At 37.6% G+C, this 14,826-nt stretch overlaps 1 protein-coding gene across 1 annotated transcript in view; it reads right to left on the minus strand.

The window, feature by feature from the left end:
- CPSF100 (cleavage and polyadenylation specificity factor 100) overlaps positions 1-14,826 on the minus strand; it is a 435,702-nt gene that overhangs the window by 20,496 nt on the left and 400,380 nt on the right. Inside the window, exons 14-16 of the mRNA XM_089411014.1 lie at positions 10,656-10,787; positions 10,350-10,394; positions 9,753-9,920 (exon numbers count right to left, since the gene is read on the minus strand). Coding sequence (XP_089267140.1) covers positions 9,753-9,920; positions 10,350-10,394; positions 10,656-10,787 — 345 coding nt within the window. The remainder of the gene's footprint in view (positions 1-9,752; positions 9,921-10,349; positions 10,395-10,655; positions 10,788-14,826) is intronic.

Raw genomic sequence — 14,826 nt, forward strand, 5'->3', positions numbered from 1 at the left:
AGAGAAGCTAAAAGATTGAATCCATCTTATTCCAACTTGGATAGATTGCCCTGGTTAGGAATCTAGTTTGTGGCATTGTGGTGCCTAAATTGTTGAGAGACCAATGGATAAATTTCCCTAGTCAGGAATCTAGTCCATGGCATTACAATGCCTAGAGTTCTTCATGGTTCATATAGTTGAGATCTTCCTTGTACTTGTATATGGCGAATACCTCCCTAGTTAAGAGGGAGCGTTGGAAAATGTAACTAGGTTCGGTCTTCATTAAATGTATTTGAATCATCTTATAATGTACTTGTCAAAAGAATAAAGAAAAGAATTTTTATTGTTATTATTGTGACTTCTTAAAGCATGGGTTTCATGATTGGGTCACCATGTTTTAGGTCCAAGTCCCCATTGAGGGCATTTAAGTTTTATTCTTAGTCAATAGAGTCATTGTACTTTTAAAGAGACCCTTCTTGGGCTTTTGAATCATGTAAAAAGGTTTAGTATTGAGTCAAATATAATTTATGTTTCCTCCACATCAAGTCGGCCTAGAAGAGATCAAGTCGGCCTAAGGGCATCAATTCGACCTCCATTGAAGCCTATAAATAGAAGCAAGTTGAATTCATTTGGAGCATCTCATCTCAAGCAAGTTCGGTATCTCTAAGGAAGCCAGAGAAGTGCGAAGTATGCCTAATGAGGCCAAAGGAAGTGCAAGTTGGGTGGAGTCTAAAGAGGAAGAAAAACAAAAATTTGGCACCTCTCTCTCTTTGTTTCGTGCCCTAGTTTGGGAGATTGAAGTCTTCCAAGTTTTGTTGATGTCGGAAACTCCCTGATGTCGCACGCTGCTACATAGTCGAAGTTGCTGGAAGAGAGGTCGAAGATCTAGGAGGTTGACTTGGTGTGGAGGGAAGGTTTGGTCTTTGTCTAGGGTGAAGAGTCTCAAAGAATACTATTGAAAGGAAGAGAATTTTGACTGGGTTTTCCCCTCGAGGGGGGTTTTTCCCTGGCATAGTGCCTATATCTGGTGTCCATTGTTTTATGTGCTTTTGCTTTGGTAATTGCTTGATGAACTAAAAGAAAGAAGATATAAAGAAAACCTAATAAGAAGTCAAGAACATCACAAGTAATTATCAAGTATAAGAAAATATTTTTACCTTTCTGATTTTCTAGCAGATGATCTATTTTTTACAGGTCCTAAGAGGCTCATAAGTAAGTAGAAGAAAGATCTCGCTTCAGATTTCAAGATGGAGGACTTGGGACTAATGTATTATTTCTTTGGGTTAGAAGTGTGGCAAAGGGAAGGTCAGATTTTCAGAGGATAGGGAAAATATGCAATAGAGATCTTGGGGAGGTTCGGGATGGAGGATTGTAGACCTATGTCTACACCTATGGAGACCAACTAGAAGAAGCTTGATGCTTCTAATTTTGAGTTGGTGGACCCCACGTTATATTGTCAATTGATAGGTGTGAAAAAATTTTAATCTTTACAAACAAAAATCCTATTGCAGTTACTGGTTTAACATCTCCTACTTGTTATTTCATTCAACAAGTTATTTAATTAGATAAACAGTGATGTAAACACTACTGCAAACTACACTGACATGAAGATCATAAACTGAAACAATAGATGAGACAAACAAACAAGGGAAATTGTTATTTTTGGACAACATGTCCCTAGAAAAACCCAATGTGAGAAAACCGGTGCAGCAGATAGAGGGTTTGTATTATTAAGCAAGCAAAATCTGAGTACAACAGGTTGCCTCTCACACTGGTTAACCTTACAGAGAAATCACAACAACAAGAAATACATTTGAGGGTTTAGCTCAGTCCCCAAGTCACAGCTGATCCAATGAGTGATCTGACACCCTTCCGTCAAACACTGCGAAGTCGCTACGCAATCATTGCGTGGGCTAGCGTCTTGCCTCTAGAGAACTACGTCTCCTCTTCTACTAGATCGATTTCCTAGATGAAGAATGTTGTTCATCCCTCCCGGCTCAAAACCTCGCTTCTCCAGCAAAATCTCGAACTACTGAAGAATACTCTGCACTGCCACTGCAAGAGCCCCTCTGGACTGCGTCAGCTCTGCGTGAGCCCCTCCTGGGCTGCGTAGGCCTCTGCGTTGCCTCCCCGATGCTCAAGCTACATCTCTACTACATACTCTTTGGCTCAGAACTTCCTCTTTGACCCAAATCTCTGCTTCTACCCCTCTCACTGCAACTCAGATCACTTGTTCGATTTTCTCAGCAAACCTCAACCCAAAAAAATCAAACTAACTGATCAAGTTGGTGTATCTCCGACTGACCCTCAAGCCTCCTCTCATACTTTTCATGTTGATGAATCAACGTCTGAGATTACGTCTCTAATCAATAGTTATGATCAAATTAAACTTGATCCTCGTCTCTTAGAAGCTTCTCACCCATATTTTCCTAAGTTTAGACTCAGGAACCCCATTAAAAATATCAATTATTTTAATAAAATACAATCTGGGTGGAATTTCACCGAACGATTTCTAGGTCTTGGAGATCTCATGTGTTGTAGCCCCTCCACAAAATTTTGGAGCTAGAGCACATCCAATGCTACCCAAAATCAACAATAGGTTCTTTAATGTATCTGGTCAACACTAGGCCAAATATTCGTTTTTTTGTGAACACTCTTAGTCAATTCATGGTGGAGCCTAGCGGAGTCCATTGGATAGCAACAAAACATGTGCTCAGATATATATGGGGCATCGTAGAGTATGGATTGAACTATGTTAAGGGAGATGTAGTCAAGTTGATGGGCTATATAGATGCAGACTAGGTAGGTTGTGCAGTGGATAGTAAAAGCACTTTAGGGTGTTGCTTCCACTTGGGGTCAGGAGTTGTTTCTTGGTTCAGTAGGAAGCCAAAGTCAATTGCACTTAGTTTTGTAGAGGTTGAGTACATGGCAGCCAACTTGTTAGCATGTGAATCCATCTGGCTTCATAAGTTGCTCATCAGTATATTTGATCAAGAGATGTAGCCCACAATCATACACTATGATAAACAGAGTTGCATAGAACTCTCGAAGAATCTAGTGTTCCATGATAGATCAAAATATATTAAGATCAAAAATCACTTCATTCGAGATTGTGTTCACAGAGGAGTTGTAAAGCTCATATATATTCACATAAGTGAACAAGTGGCAGACATCCTCACAAAGGCTTTGATGAAAAGAATGTTTGTATTCTTCAGAGATAAGCTGGGGGAGGTGCAGAACACCTTCCTCACTAAGAGGGAGTGTTAAAGCTTGCTCGAGCAGTTGCTTCTACATAGGCCTTTTGTCTTAGCATGTGGAAGTGGTCCAACACATGCCTTTTCCCAACATGACTATATTTACAAAGTAACTTTTACTTTATGACTAAAAGTGACTTAAGTTTCCTTAACGAAAGTTTATGTCACAATCGTTGATCTCAAGGAGGCAAGATTTAATTTTGGCCATCCATCTCTTTGGAGATCTAAGGTTAGGTATTTGGTCATAAAGAGATAAAAGCAAGTTAAGGAAAAGAGATAGACACATTGAACACACAAGAGAACAGATGAGGTTTGAGGCTAAGAAGGAGAAATAAAGAAGGAAAAGTGAATTGCAAAGGCTGATAGATTGCAGATCAGATTGAGGTTGAGTTTTTTAACATGGCACCCATCCCAAGGTAACTGTACCATACGATACATATCCATCTCATACATATTCCTTACAATCGTATGGATGGTCCTCCAACTGCGAGTTAGGGCTGTGTTAATATCAGATATGAGGTTGGACAAAGTTGGAAGATTGTTGGGCTAAAATATGGGCAATTTTCTCAAAAATTTATGAGTTGTACCAAGTTCATTTATTGTAGTAATTAATTTCCTCATTGATTATGTATTTGTCTTTTTTGGTTGATATGTTTTGAACTTTGTGCCATTTTGATATATTCATCCCTACATGGTATATAGATGAGAAAAATTTGTATATTGTGTCTAATGGTTTGGAATCATGGTTTGAAGTCTTAAAAATAATTTTTTTCATTAAAAAAATAATTATTTTATGTATCCAGATTGATCTGGTTCCAATTCAAATCCCTATTAGATAGGTGGTTGGTTCAAAACCCATTTCTAGATTTTAAAACTAGGGCTCATGTTAGGCCTTTGCCCATGTGCTAATCTTCGTCCCAACCATCTTTTGCATTTACACTTTCTTTCGTTGTGGTTATATGTTTTTAACTTTCTTTCAATTGCATCAACCTTTGTGCCTAAGTTTATGAACCCTAATTCAAGGATGTGGATGTAGGATGTCAATCCCAATGACCAATGACTACCAACATGAAGAATGGAGAGGGTTAATCGAGAGAGATGGAAAGCGGTATGTTTGGATTACCTTGGACACACTATATTAATCAATGCCTCCCCAATAGTGCCCTTCCTAAACCCTAAGGCATTAGAGGAGGTTTCATTGGACTTAAAGTCAAAGATTAACCTCCCAAGAGAAGTGTGGGAAGAAGGATACAATCGAGATCGATCAATTACCCAGTTTTCCTCGTGATCCATATCAAAGTGCCCATAGCATTAAATGAAAGCACATGATTGCAAGAATGGTTAGAGTACCTATTGAGAGATGACCCACCTTCCTTTAAGAAGAATGCCAAATGGGACAAAGATCTTACCAGAGTGATGGGTGGGGAATGCTAGCATATTGTTGTTTTGATTGTCATGGAGCTACTGGTTGGTGTGAAAAATCGATTAAAATGTCATTTATTGTAATCAACTAGTAATTATCCAATATATTTAATTCTGGGAAAGAATATTTTATTACAAATACTGAATAAAAACATGATTGCAATATTCACCAAAAATAAACTGCAAAAACTTGAGAAAAACCAATCTCAAAATGGACACCAATATTTTTGGACAAAGCGTCCCTGGAAAAACCACAAAGGGAAAACCAATTCTTTAGATCTTAGGGTTTATTATTATCTTCAACAAATTCTGCAATTGATAAATATTATAATACTACTTCCCAAACCCCATAGGAGCTCAGCAAAATATTTCACCTCCACAAGTCGATCTAACCTTGGAAGACCCACGACCTCTCTCTGCAACCTAACACAACCTCATGCTAGAAAATACGGTTTGTACGGCCCCACACGTGCAACACTTGGACCCTATGATGCTCATGGGCTAGACAAGATCAACAAGTCAACCCTTTGGCAACTAGTACAACCCTCTTAGCAATCTCGTAGAGCCTTGTCTTGGAAAATACGACCTCCACAAGGAATCTCGACCTCTTTGTCTGCAGAACAACTCTAGGAGAATTCTTCCTCAGACTCTCGAAAACTGGAAGAATATTGATGAAAGAAAACCCCAAAAAATAGTCACTACTTTAACTGCTACTGAAAACCATCACTGGTGTCAAAGCCTAATAACCATGATCATGATCTCCAAGGCTACCCATCGATTTCCTTTATAATCTCTTGTTGAGAAATCAATAGCCAAGATTTAGATCTGAAATGATCTAATCGATGGCTAAGATCATCTAGAAACTTTACTAGAAGTCTCCAGAGGAAAATTGACCATGTCTCAATTATTACTAATTAATTAATCTATTTCCTTAAGTTAAAAATTATGAAAATAATTAAAATTGATTAACTATTTTAATTAAGACATTTCCATTCAAAAGAATAACTTGGGCTTAGAGATATTTTTTGCTCGTGTTCCTAGCCTCATTGACACCACTTGAAGCTAGAACACCTGCCCAGGCTACACCAACCAACACTCCCTCTTCGCAAGGAAGGTGTTCTACGTTGTACACCATCATGCTCTATGCTCACATCTGGAACACCTATGACCTTGAGTACCCCATGGCCCATCCCACTATGCCACAACTCTCCTGGATTACCGTTGCAAGCGATGGGTGCAAACTCATCCTCCAACTGACTAGAGAGCTCATTTGCAGTTGCCACTATATGCTTCTCACCCTTCTTGTCATCCTTCTTCTTGTGTTGGCAATTCTTGTGGTAATTGCCAAACTCGTGACAACCATAGCACTTGATCTTCGACGTGTCCTTCTTCTTTTCCTCTTTGGAGTTGGACCCTTTACTGGATCTCTCCTTCACTTTGTCCTTGCTCACAAGAGCAACATTCTCATTGTCATCTCCCTTCTTCTCAGAATTGCTGCTAGTACCACTGTTACCTTTCACAAGGCTCAGTCGAAGCTCCTCTTGTGTGAAGTCGTTCCACAAGCAGTCCCAAGTAGGAAAATCAAATCTTCCACTAACCACTTGCATGAAGACATCCCACTGCTTCTGAAACCCTTTTAGGTTTGTTCTCACAAGTTCTTCGTCATCGACCTTTTCTCCAATGGCTATTAGCTCATATCTATTCTGATGTGGGTGAGATAAATGACAACATTCTCTCCCTTATTTTGTCTAGTGCTTCTTAGCTTATCCCTTAGGACCATTTTCTGATTTATATTTTTATCCTGGAAAATTTTGTTGATGCCATCCCACATCTTCTTAGCCATATTTTCTTCTGCCAAATGTGGAACAATGTGGTCCTTGACCCCATCTAGAATAATACATCTAGCCTTGGCATCATCTTTTCAGTACTCATGCAACATAATAGGATCTGTTGGTACAACAATATGTGTTGTAGCAAACTCCTTTAGCCCACACTCTTTCAAAATAAGAAGGCACCAGACTTTCCAGGCACCAAAATTAGATGTGCCATGTAACCTATGTTGGTCCCTCAATCCTGCTAAAGCCATTACTGAAGCCCTGGAGAGAAAATAAATAAATATCTCTTCTACCTACTAACAAAAGTACCTGGAAAATCTCACGGTCTCTCTCTACAAGTGATCTCGGCTTCTCTGTGAATTTTCAGCTCTCCTAAAAAACAATATAGCCCACATGTGTTGCCTTTGGCTAGCAACCTAGCCTTGTAGCCTTTCCTTTCAAAGTCTCGGTATCTTCAAAAAGACTCAACCTCATTTCTCGGCTCCCCTAGAGTATTTCAGCCCTAAACACAACCTCAACACCCCACACGTGCGACAAGGTCTGGGCAACACAACCCTCTAGAAAATCTCTCGACCCGATTGAAAATCCCAGACTCTATTGTAGAAAATAACAATGGTAAAATTCCTCCAAGTAAATCTAGAACAAACTGAAGAAATCGATATGGGTGTTAAAGTTTAAACCCTTGGCTTCCTCTTCCAACCCATGCACTGATGTACTTCAGTAAACCTCGACAATTCAAATTTTCTCTAATACCATTTGAAAAATCGATAAAAATATCACTTATTGCAATCAAACAATAATTATCCAATGTATTAATTTTGAGCAAAATTATTTTACTACAAATACTGACAAAAACATGATTGCAATATTCACCAAAAAGAAGCTATGGAAACTTGAGAAAAACCAATCACAAAATGGACACCAATATTTTTTGACAAAATGTCCCTAAAAAAACTCTAAACGTAAAACTAGTTCTTCATATCTGAGAGTTTATTATTATCTCCAACAAAGACTACAAATGATAAATATTACAATACTGCTTGCCAAACCCTGACAAAGCTCCGACAAAATATTTCTTCACCTCCACAAGTCGTTTCGACACTTGGAAGGCCCACGGCCTCCCGCCGCAACCTAACACGGCCTCACAGTGGCAAATACAACTTGTATGGCCCCACACATGCGGTTCTTGGACCCTCTGATGCTCACGGCCTGGACAAAATCAACCTCTTGGTCCCTTTGGCAACTCGTACAGTCCACCTGAAAATCTCGTACAGGCTCCTCCTGGAAAATATGGCCCCCACAAGGAATCTCAACCTCTCTCAGAGAAAACACGACCCTCCTGGAATCCTCACGACCTTAATAACATGGCCTCCCTATCTGTAGAAGAACTTAGGAAGAATTCCTGCTCCAGATCTCAGAAACTAGAAGAATATTGATGAAAGAAAACTCCAGAAAATATTCACTATTTCAACTATTACTGAAAACTTTCACTGGTGTCAAACCCCAATAACCATGATGATGATTTCCAATGTTGCCCATCGATTTTTCTTTATAATAAATCGTTGAGAAATCGATGGCCAATACCTAGATCTGAAATGATCTAATTGATGGCTAAGATTGCTTAGAAACTTTACCAAAAGTCTCTAGAGCAAAATCGACCATATCTCAATTATTACCAATTAATTAATCTACTTCCCTAAGTTAAAACTTAGGAAAATAATTAAAATAGATTAATTAAATTAATTAAGACAATTCCATTCAAAAGAATAACTTGGGCTTGGACATATTTTCTGCTCTTATGTTCCTAGCCTCACTGACAACCACCTCCTAAGGGTTACCCACTTTTGGTGGGTAGCAGTTACCGAAAATAAGTAGGATTTCTCTTCATCATCCTCTAGCTCTAGGTTTTTCTTGTGTACTCTTGGGAGATGACTCTATTGCTCCCCCTATTAGCCATCTAAGTAAACTGTACTTTCCAATCCCATTGACCTACTCTCATAATCAAAAATCAATATAATTCCATTTCATTCTCTCTGAAGTCATCAATAATATCCTATGTTGCACGAGTTTCCAAAATGTCGGTACTTTGGGTACGGGGAACAAGTATCCGGCGTGGATAGAAGCTTTGCCCAAATTTACAAGAAACGTCAAGCTAGGAGCAACAATAATATAATATATTAAAATTTAATATATATTAAAAATAAAAATAAAATAATTTATTTATTTCCATCCAAAACTTGCCAATCAAATTCCATCTTGCAAAGAAATATGTAAAAGATTGAACTTTGAAACATTGCCAAAAAAAATCAAAATATTAATCCATCAACAATTTGCCAATCAAATTCCTTCCCAGCAAAGAAACATGTGGAACTCCCAAACCAGAAAAAAACGTTGTTATTACTCGATTATTATGTGATTTCATGCAATGCTATATTATATTCAACTTCAAAATTCAAGTTTGGAAATTTATAAAATGAAATTAACACACACACTACTCTTTCTCTTTCTGACTATCACTGTAATTCATTGAATCTTATCATTAAAGCTTCAAGATAGGCTTCAAGAGAGTAGACTTATTTGCAATTGTTGAAATTCAAGATTTGCAACAGAAGCTGCCAAGGAATGACTGGCAACTGTCTACATTTTGTTGAAACCTTCGCAACATCTCTATGTCTCTGTTGCTTTACAGAGTTCATGCATTCCAGCCCCCTAACCTGGCATGTATCACTTAAAAAATAAACAAACGGTACCTTCCCTGCTCAAAATGGGTACCCGAAACACCAAAATCTGCTCAAGATAAGTACCCGAAAGTTGAAACATCAAAATCTGTTGCAGTGAAGCTCCCAAAAAGCTCCAAACTGCCCATTCAAGTTCCCTGCGATTTTGGAGCATTTCCTACCAGCTCCCAAGCTCCCAGGAGCGAGGAAGCATGGGGTACATGCTCTCCAATGCCTGGGAGCGGTACCTGTGTAACTATGATAATATCTAATTCCTAAGGCTACAGCCTGAGACATTAATATATGACATAATGCAAATTATTCCTTAACAAATGAGAAGAAGATATTGGCCATTTGGCAATAGATAACCATCAAGTTTGAATTCCTCCATAAAGGCATACAAAAAAATCCTAAATTTGGCATCTACCATGAAAATCCCAGTCAAAGCAAATCATTCATGATAGCTGCGTTACAGGATTTGTCATTTGCTGATGACACGACTAGGAATAGCAGAAAAAATACATGAAAATGTGATAAAACAATACCTGGATGCCTTTGCTTGCAAGTAGTTGCTTGAAATCTGCTAATCGCAAGTCCCCAACAAGAACTGCTTTATGTGGTGGTGGATCTGTGGAAAGTGGAATGAGAGGAAGCATCTCTTCCTCCTTGTTTCCCACTTCTCCATCAATCCATGCTAATTCATAGTCACCAAGCTGCACACATATAAAAGATGGATGGATTTTAACCTCAAACGAAGAATGCACAAATTCTATAACATCGATAAATTACACTCTGTAAAGAAAGCTTGGCACAGATTCTAATGAATAGATCAATTATAATATTTAAACAAAACTGATTGCATTTGACAGATAATTAAATGATATCAAAACTACTAACTAGAAACGTCTCTCACATGCCATTAACTGTTATATAATGTAATCATCCTGCCTACAGAAATTATTTATCATATAAACTACATGCTTTGCGAGAGTATTTACTGATTTCCTATCAACATGATGATTGCTAATGAAGTAAATTATCTCATTTCTTCCGTTCCCTATTATCATTTGTAATGTTCTTCATTTCATTAAATGAAAGAAGCTCATCAAATAATTTGAAAAATAAACAGAGCTGAACAGTACCTTCTTAAAAAGCACGTTACTCATGAGTCTCTCTGAAAGTCGCACCTGATATTTGAAAAGAATGAAATTCAGAAAGGTATACAGATAATACACCTTGTTTGTCTCACTTTAAGGTAGCTAAATACTCTCAGTCATCACTAACTACTTTGCACATTCAGGAAACTTCACGCACAACTCATTCAGATTGGAATACTTGAGAAAAGGAACAAACCATTAAGATTCCAACCAGAAAGTATGGACATGTCAGCATTTCAGGCATAATAATATCCACAGCAATACAGAATTGAGATCAACGTTTAGAGTGACCTTGTATGCAGACAAATCTGAGGTTACATCCACTGTTTCCTCAATCTGGGGAGCATAAACATGGGACGTAACATGCCTCAAGCAGTGTTGCTTTAAGTGTTCTGTAGCTTCAGCTGATCCATGAACTAAAACCTTCACCTCGTCATAATACAGAATGGATTTGATTAAGTAAAATTAAATGTTGAAAAGATAGGCAAAAACGCGTACTGCAATACTCTATATGATTCAATGCTGAGCATACAAAACAAAAGAGCACACAACTAGAAAATGATTTCCCTTCTGACATTTAGCCAGACGAGCATTAGGCCTAAGAGGATGACAAATTGCACTTACATTCACACTAGCTATAGTACAATTGTCTCATCAGTAAATTCCAAGAAAGTCTGTAGGTACACAAAGAGAATGGAAAACCAAGCAAAGAAAACTTGCTATAGTAATAGAATTATAAACATTATTTTGGATACAAGTTTAGCAGACCAGAAGGTCTTCAAAGTTTAAAACAAACATAATCTTGGATGTAAATTTACCAAACCAGAAAGTATTATAGTCTAAAGATTCAAAGAAGACATCATTCAAAGATGGCATAAGTGGTTTGCTAATTATTCCATCGTTCGTGCAACTTTTGTCCTATATTCATCTTTTATTCGTTAAGAAACAATAAAACAGTACATCAAAAACTATGCATCATGGAACCAAACTGTGACCACAAATTACCGCTCCTTGACTAGGGAAAAGGAGCTGGCATGTAATCTTTGGCATCCAGTCCGATGGACTTACAAAATAAATTTAGAACACAATACATATACAAGTAACGTAGTAACTTCACAACATCATTTTCGTTCAATCATGCACTGGAATCATTTACATCCAATCATCTATTCTTCAATCATGCACATGAATCATTTACACTAAAACATCTATCATTCAACAATGCACTGAAGCCTTCACATCCAATCTGTCTGCCTTGCATCTCTCAACAAAATCTCATCTTCTGCCTCTCTGATACTTGTGCATCTAAGACAAATTAGCAATATCTTCCAAAAGACAATGAGAATAAACAATCACTCTAATTTACAAATTCTCCTACTTCCTCTCCACAAGGATCTATGACTCAACTATATATACATAATTTCTTAAGACTTACAAAACAAGTTGGCCAGAATCTGATGAAGCCCGTTGATCTGCCAGTTGGTTGAAATACTGTCCCATGCACTTCACATCCCACTCATTCTCCATCTCAATCCTGCTCAATCAATTATCCATTTGAATTTTCTTGAAACATAACCCCATTCCTTGATAAAGTGGATTCTTTCTTGAATCTTTCACTACATCCATTTTTCTTTGGTTCTGCTTTTCCTACACCTGGAACTTTCATATTTCTACTTGTTGACCACCGGATTGGCAATTGAAGATTTTTTGAAGACTCCATGCCAAGGATGTACCAGAGGCTTCATGTACCATCGGAGTTCACCATATCATCAGAGTTTTTCAACTCTACTTCTTCTTCTCATCTTCTTCTATTGTACTCAGATTCCACAAGCCCTGGTTGAAATATTGTCCCATGCACTTCACATCCCACTCATTCTCCATCTCAATCCTGCTCAATCAATTATCCATTTGAATTTTCTTGCAACATAATCCCATTCCTTAATAAAGTGGATTCTTCCTTGAATCTTTCACTACATCCATTCTTCTTTGGTTCTGCTTTTCCCACACCTGGAACTTTCATATTTCTACTTGTTGACCACCGGATTGGCACTTGAAGATTTTTTGAAGACTCCATGCCAAGGATGTATCAGAGGCTTCATGTACCATCGGAGTTCACCATATCATCAAAGCTTTTCAACTCTACTTTTTCTTCTCATCTTCTTCTATTGTACTCAAATTCCACAAGCCCTGCAGGGACAATGTAAAAGTGATATTAGTATGATTAGTTGAGTCATGTAACAGGGTTAGGTAACTTGGGACATTGTCATCAAGTGAGTTTACTCTGGGAGGTTTTTTTCACTTCGTTAATTATTAGGTCCTTAAGAGGATTTAATAATTAATTGAGTTTTTTCCTCCAAGCATAACCCTCGAAGCCGGAGTGTGGTTTGATGGTGGGGCCTTGGGTGAGTCCTAGTGTCTAAAGTCATTGTATATTACCATACTAGATCACACAAAAAAATAGTGGAATTTGATTGGATATAGGGGCCATTTTTAAAAATTTTAAATTTCCCGCAGGCGGAAATTTGAATAAAAACTGAATGTAAAATGTAATAAGTGATGTCTAGAGAAGTTGTATGGGGTATGTGTACTCAAAATTACACCTCTCACTCTCAACTTTCTACTAAAACACACATTGAGGGGTAAAAACAAAGTTCTCGACCCTCAAAACCCATTTTTCCTAAGTTTTGTGGAAACTGTGGCAATAAATTAGGCCAACAATTAAGTAAATGGAGAAAATTAAATATCCACACATGCTCAAATGATGTGGAAATTCATCTAAAGGACAAAGTTGACTTACCAAGTGATGTGGACTCCACATAAGCCACAAATCAAGCAAATCAAAATTTTTGTGGAGAAGACAACGAAATCCAGTAACAAGATCCACAATTTGATGAAGTTAACTCGGCTCTCGAGCTTCAAGGAGATATCATGAGTTGACTTGAGATTGGATTAGAGTTCACTTGAGTGAGGTGGACAGTGGTCTCCTACCACTACACTTCACTCTCCCACATGTCCTCTCATCTAATTTGAGCTCCCTCATCAAGGATTGCGTGGGCCTCTCTAGAGGAAATCAAATGGCCACTTGGGAAATTTAAATTTGCATGTAGATGCATTGCGATTGTCACCCATTTATCTTAGGATAGTCACCATTTTCCTTGGGATTGACTCCCAAACTTCTATATAATAGAGCCACGGGCTCTCATTATGTAATCATTGAAAACAAACTATTGTGCTTGGGAAAACTCTGCTCTTATATACACTCATGTTCTATTGCAAGAAAAGACTTTGGGGTTCACATATGAGGTGTTGTTCTTCTTGAGCATGGAAACATCTTGATCATTGTGTTTCATTTTCTATTTATGCTATTGTGTTCATTAGTTTCCATTATGTTTTTAGGGATTTGTTAATGTGTAGCTATCTCACATCGGCATTTGCTTTTGAGAGTTTGCTCGAGATTGAAAAAGTTTTAATTGATTTTCCAATAAATCTCTAAGATCTCTTTATCACTGTATTTTTTTCAACCCATGTGGATCTAATGTGTATTTGAAGTTGTGTAGAGGCATATCTTGGATCAATCCTCAAGCATGAGGGGAAATTCTTAGAGGAATCATCCCACTCTTGAGCAAGCTCATTGAAAAACCCACATTTGTCATTTCCCAAGGCCTCATCTTACAATTTTGTGTTGCAGGGATCCTTGGCTTTTAGCTTGTGTTTCAAAATCCAATTTCATTTAAAATAATTTGTCTCAATTTCTTGTACTGATAATGATTTTATTCTGTTATTGAAGAGCAAGTTGGAGATTAGGCAAGGAAAGGAATTTTGTCCCAATTCCTTCGTCTAAATTTTGTAAAATATATGTAGATAATATTTTCTAAAATTCCTATTTGTTTTATACTAAGTTAGAGTGTGGATTTTGAAGAAAATTCAGATTTATTTATGGACAATGTTCACCCTTTGTGTTGATAGGATTGAGGAAGCTAAAGTTTGAAACTCTAACCATTTGTTGTAGGACCTCAAGAGCATTTGAGCATTGACTTTAACGAGGTCGTGGACATTTTGGGACAACAACAAACTAGCTTGGCCGTGGGCCTTTTGGTCCTTGTAATATTCAGATTTCAAGCATTGTCCATTGGCCATTGTTGTTGCCACTTCTTGGAAGGAGACACTAGTTCCTAAGGATCTTTATCTTGTAAATTTTTCCTACTTCTTTGGGGCAGCCCATTAAGGGGACTTCTATTTATTGTAAAAAGGCTAATAAAAGATCTCTTGTGAGTGATTGGGTTTTACCCATGGCATCCCTTCTTTCCATTTAGGGAGAAAAATATGTGGGTGGATTAACTTTTGCATTTTCTCGGTTTCCATTTTAATTGCACGCTTAAAATTTACACAACCTCACTATTACATTTTCCTTTTCTAAGTTAGATTTTGCTACAAGTTTTGATTAGATGCTTTGCTTTCTATT

The sequence above is a fragment of the Pinus tabuliformis genome, chromosome 3_1 (genome assembly GCF_031772625.1).
Source record: "Pinus tabuliformis cultivar Carrire ecotype Pingquan chromosome 3_1, CPIR1, whole genome shotgun sequence".
NCBI classification, from domain to species: domain Eukaryota; kingdom Viridiplantae; phylum Streptophyta; class Pinopsida; order Pinales; family Pinaceae; genus Pinus; species Pinus tabuliformis.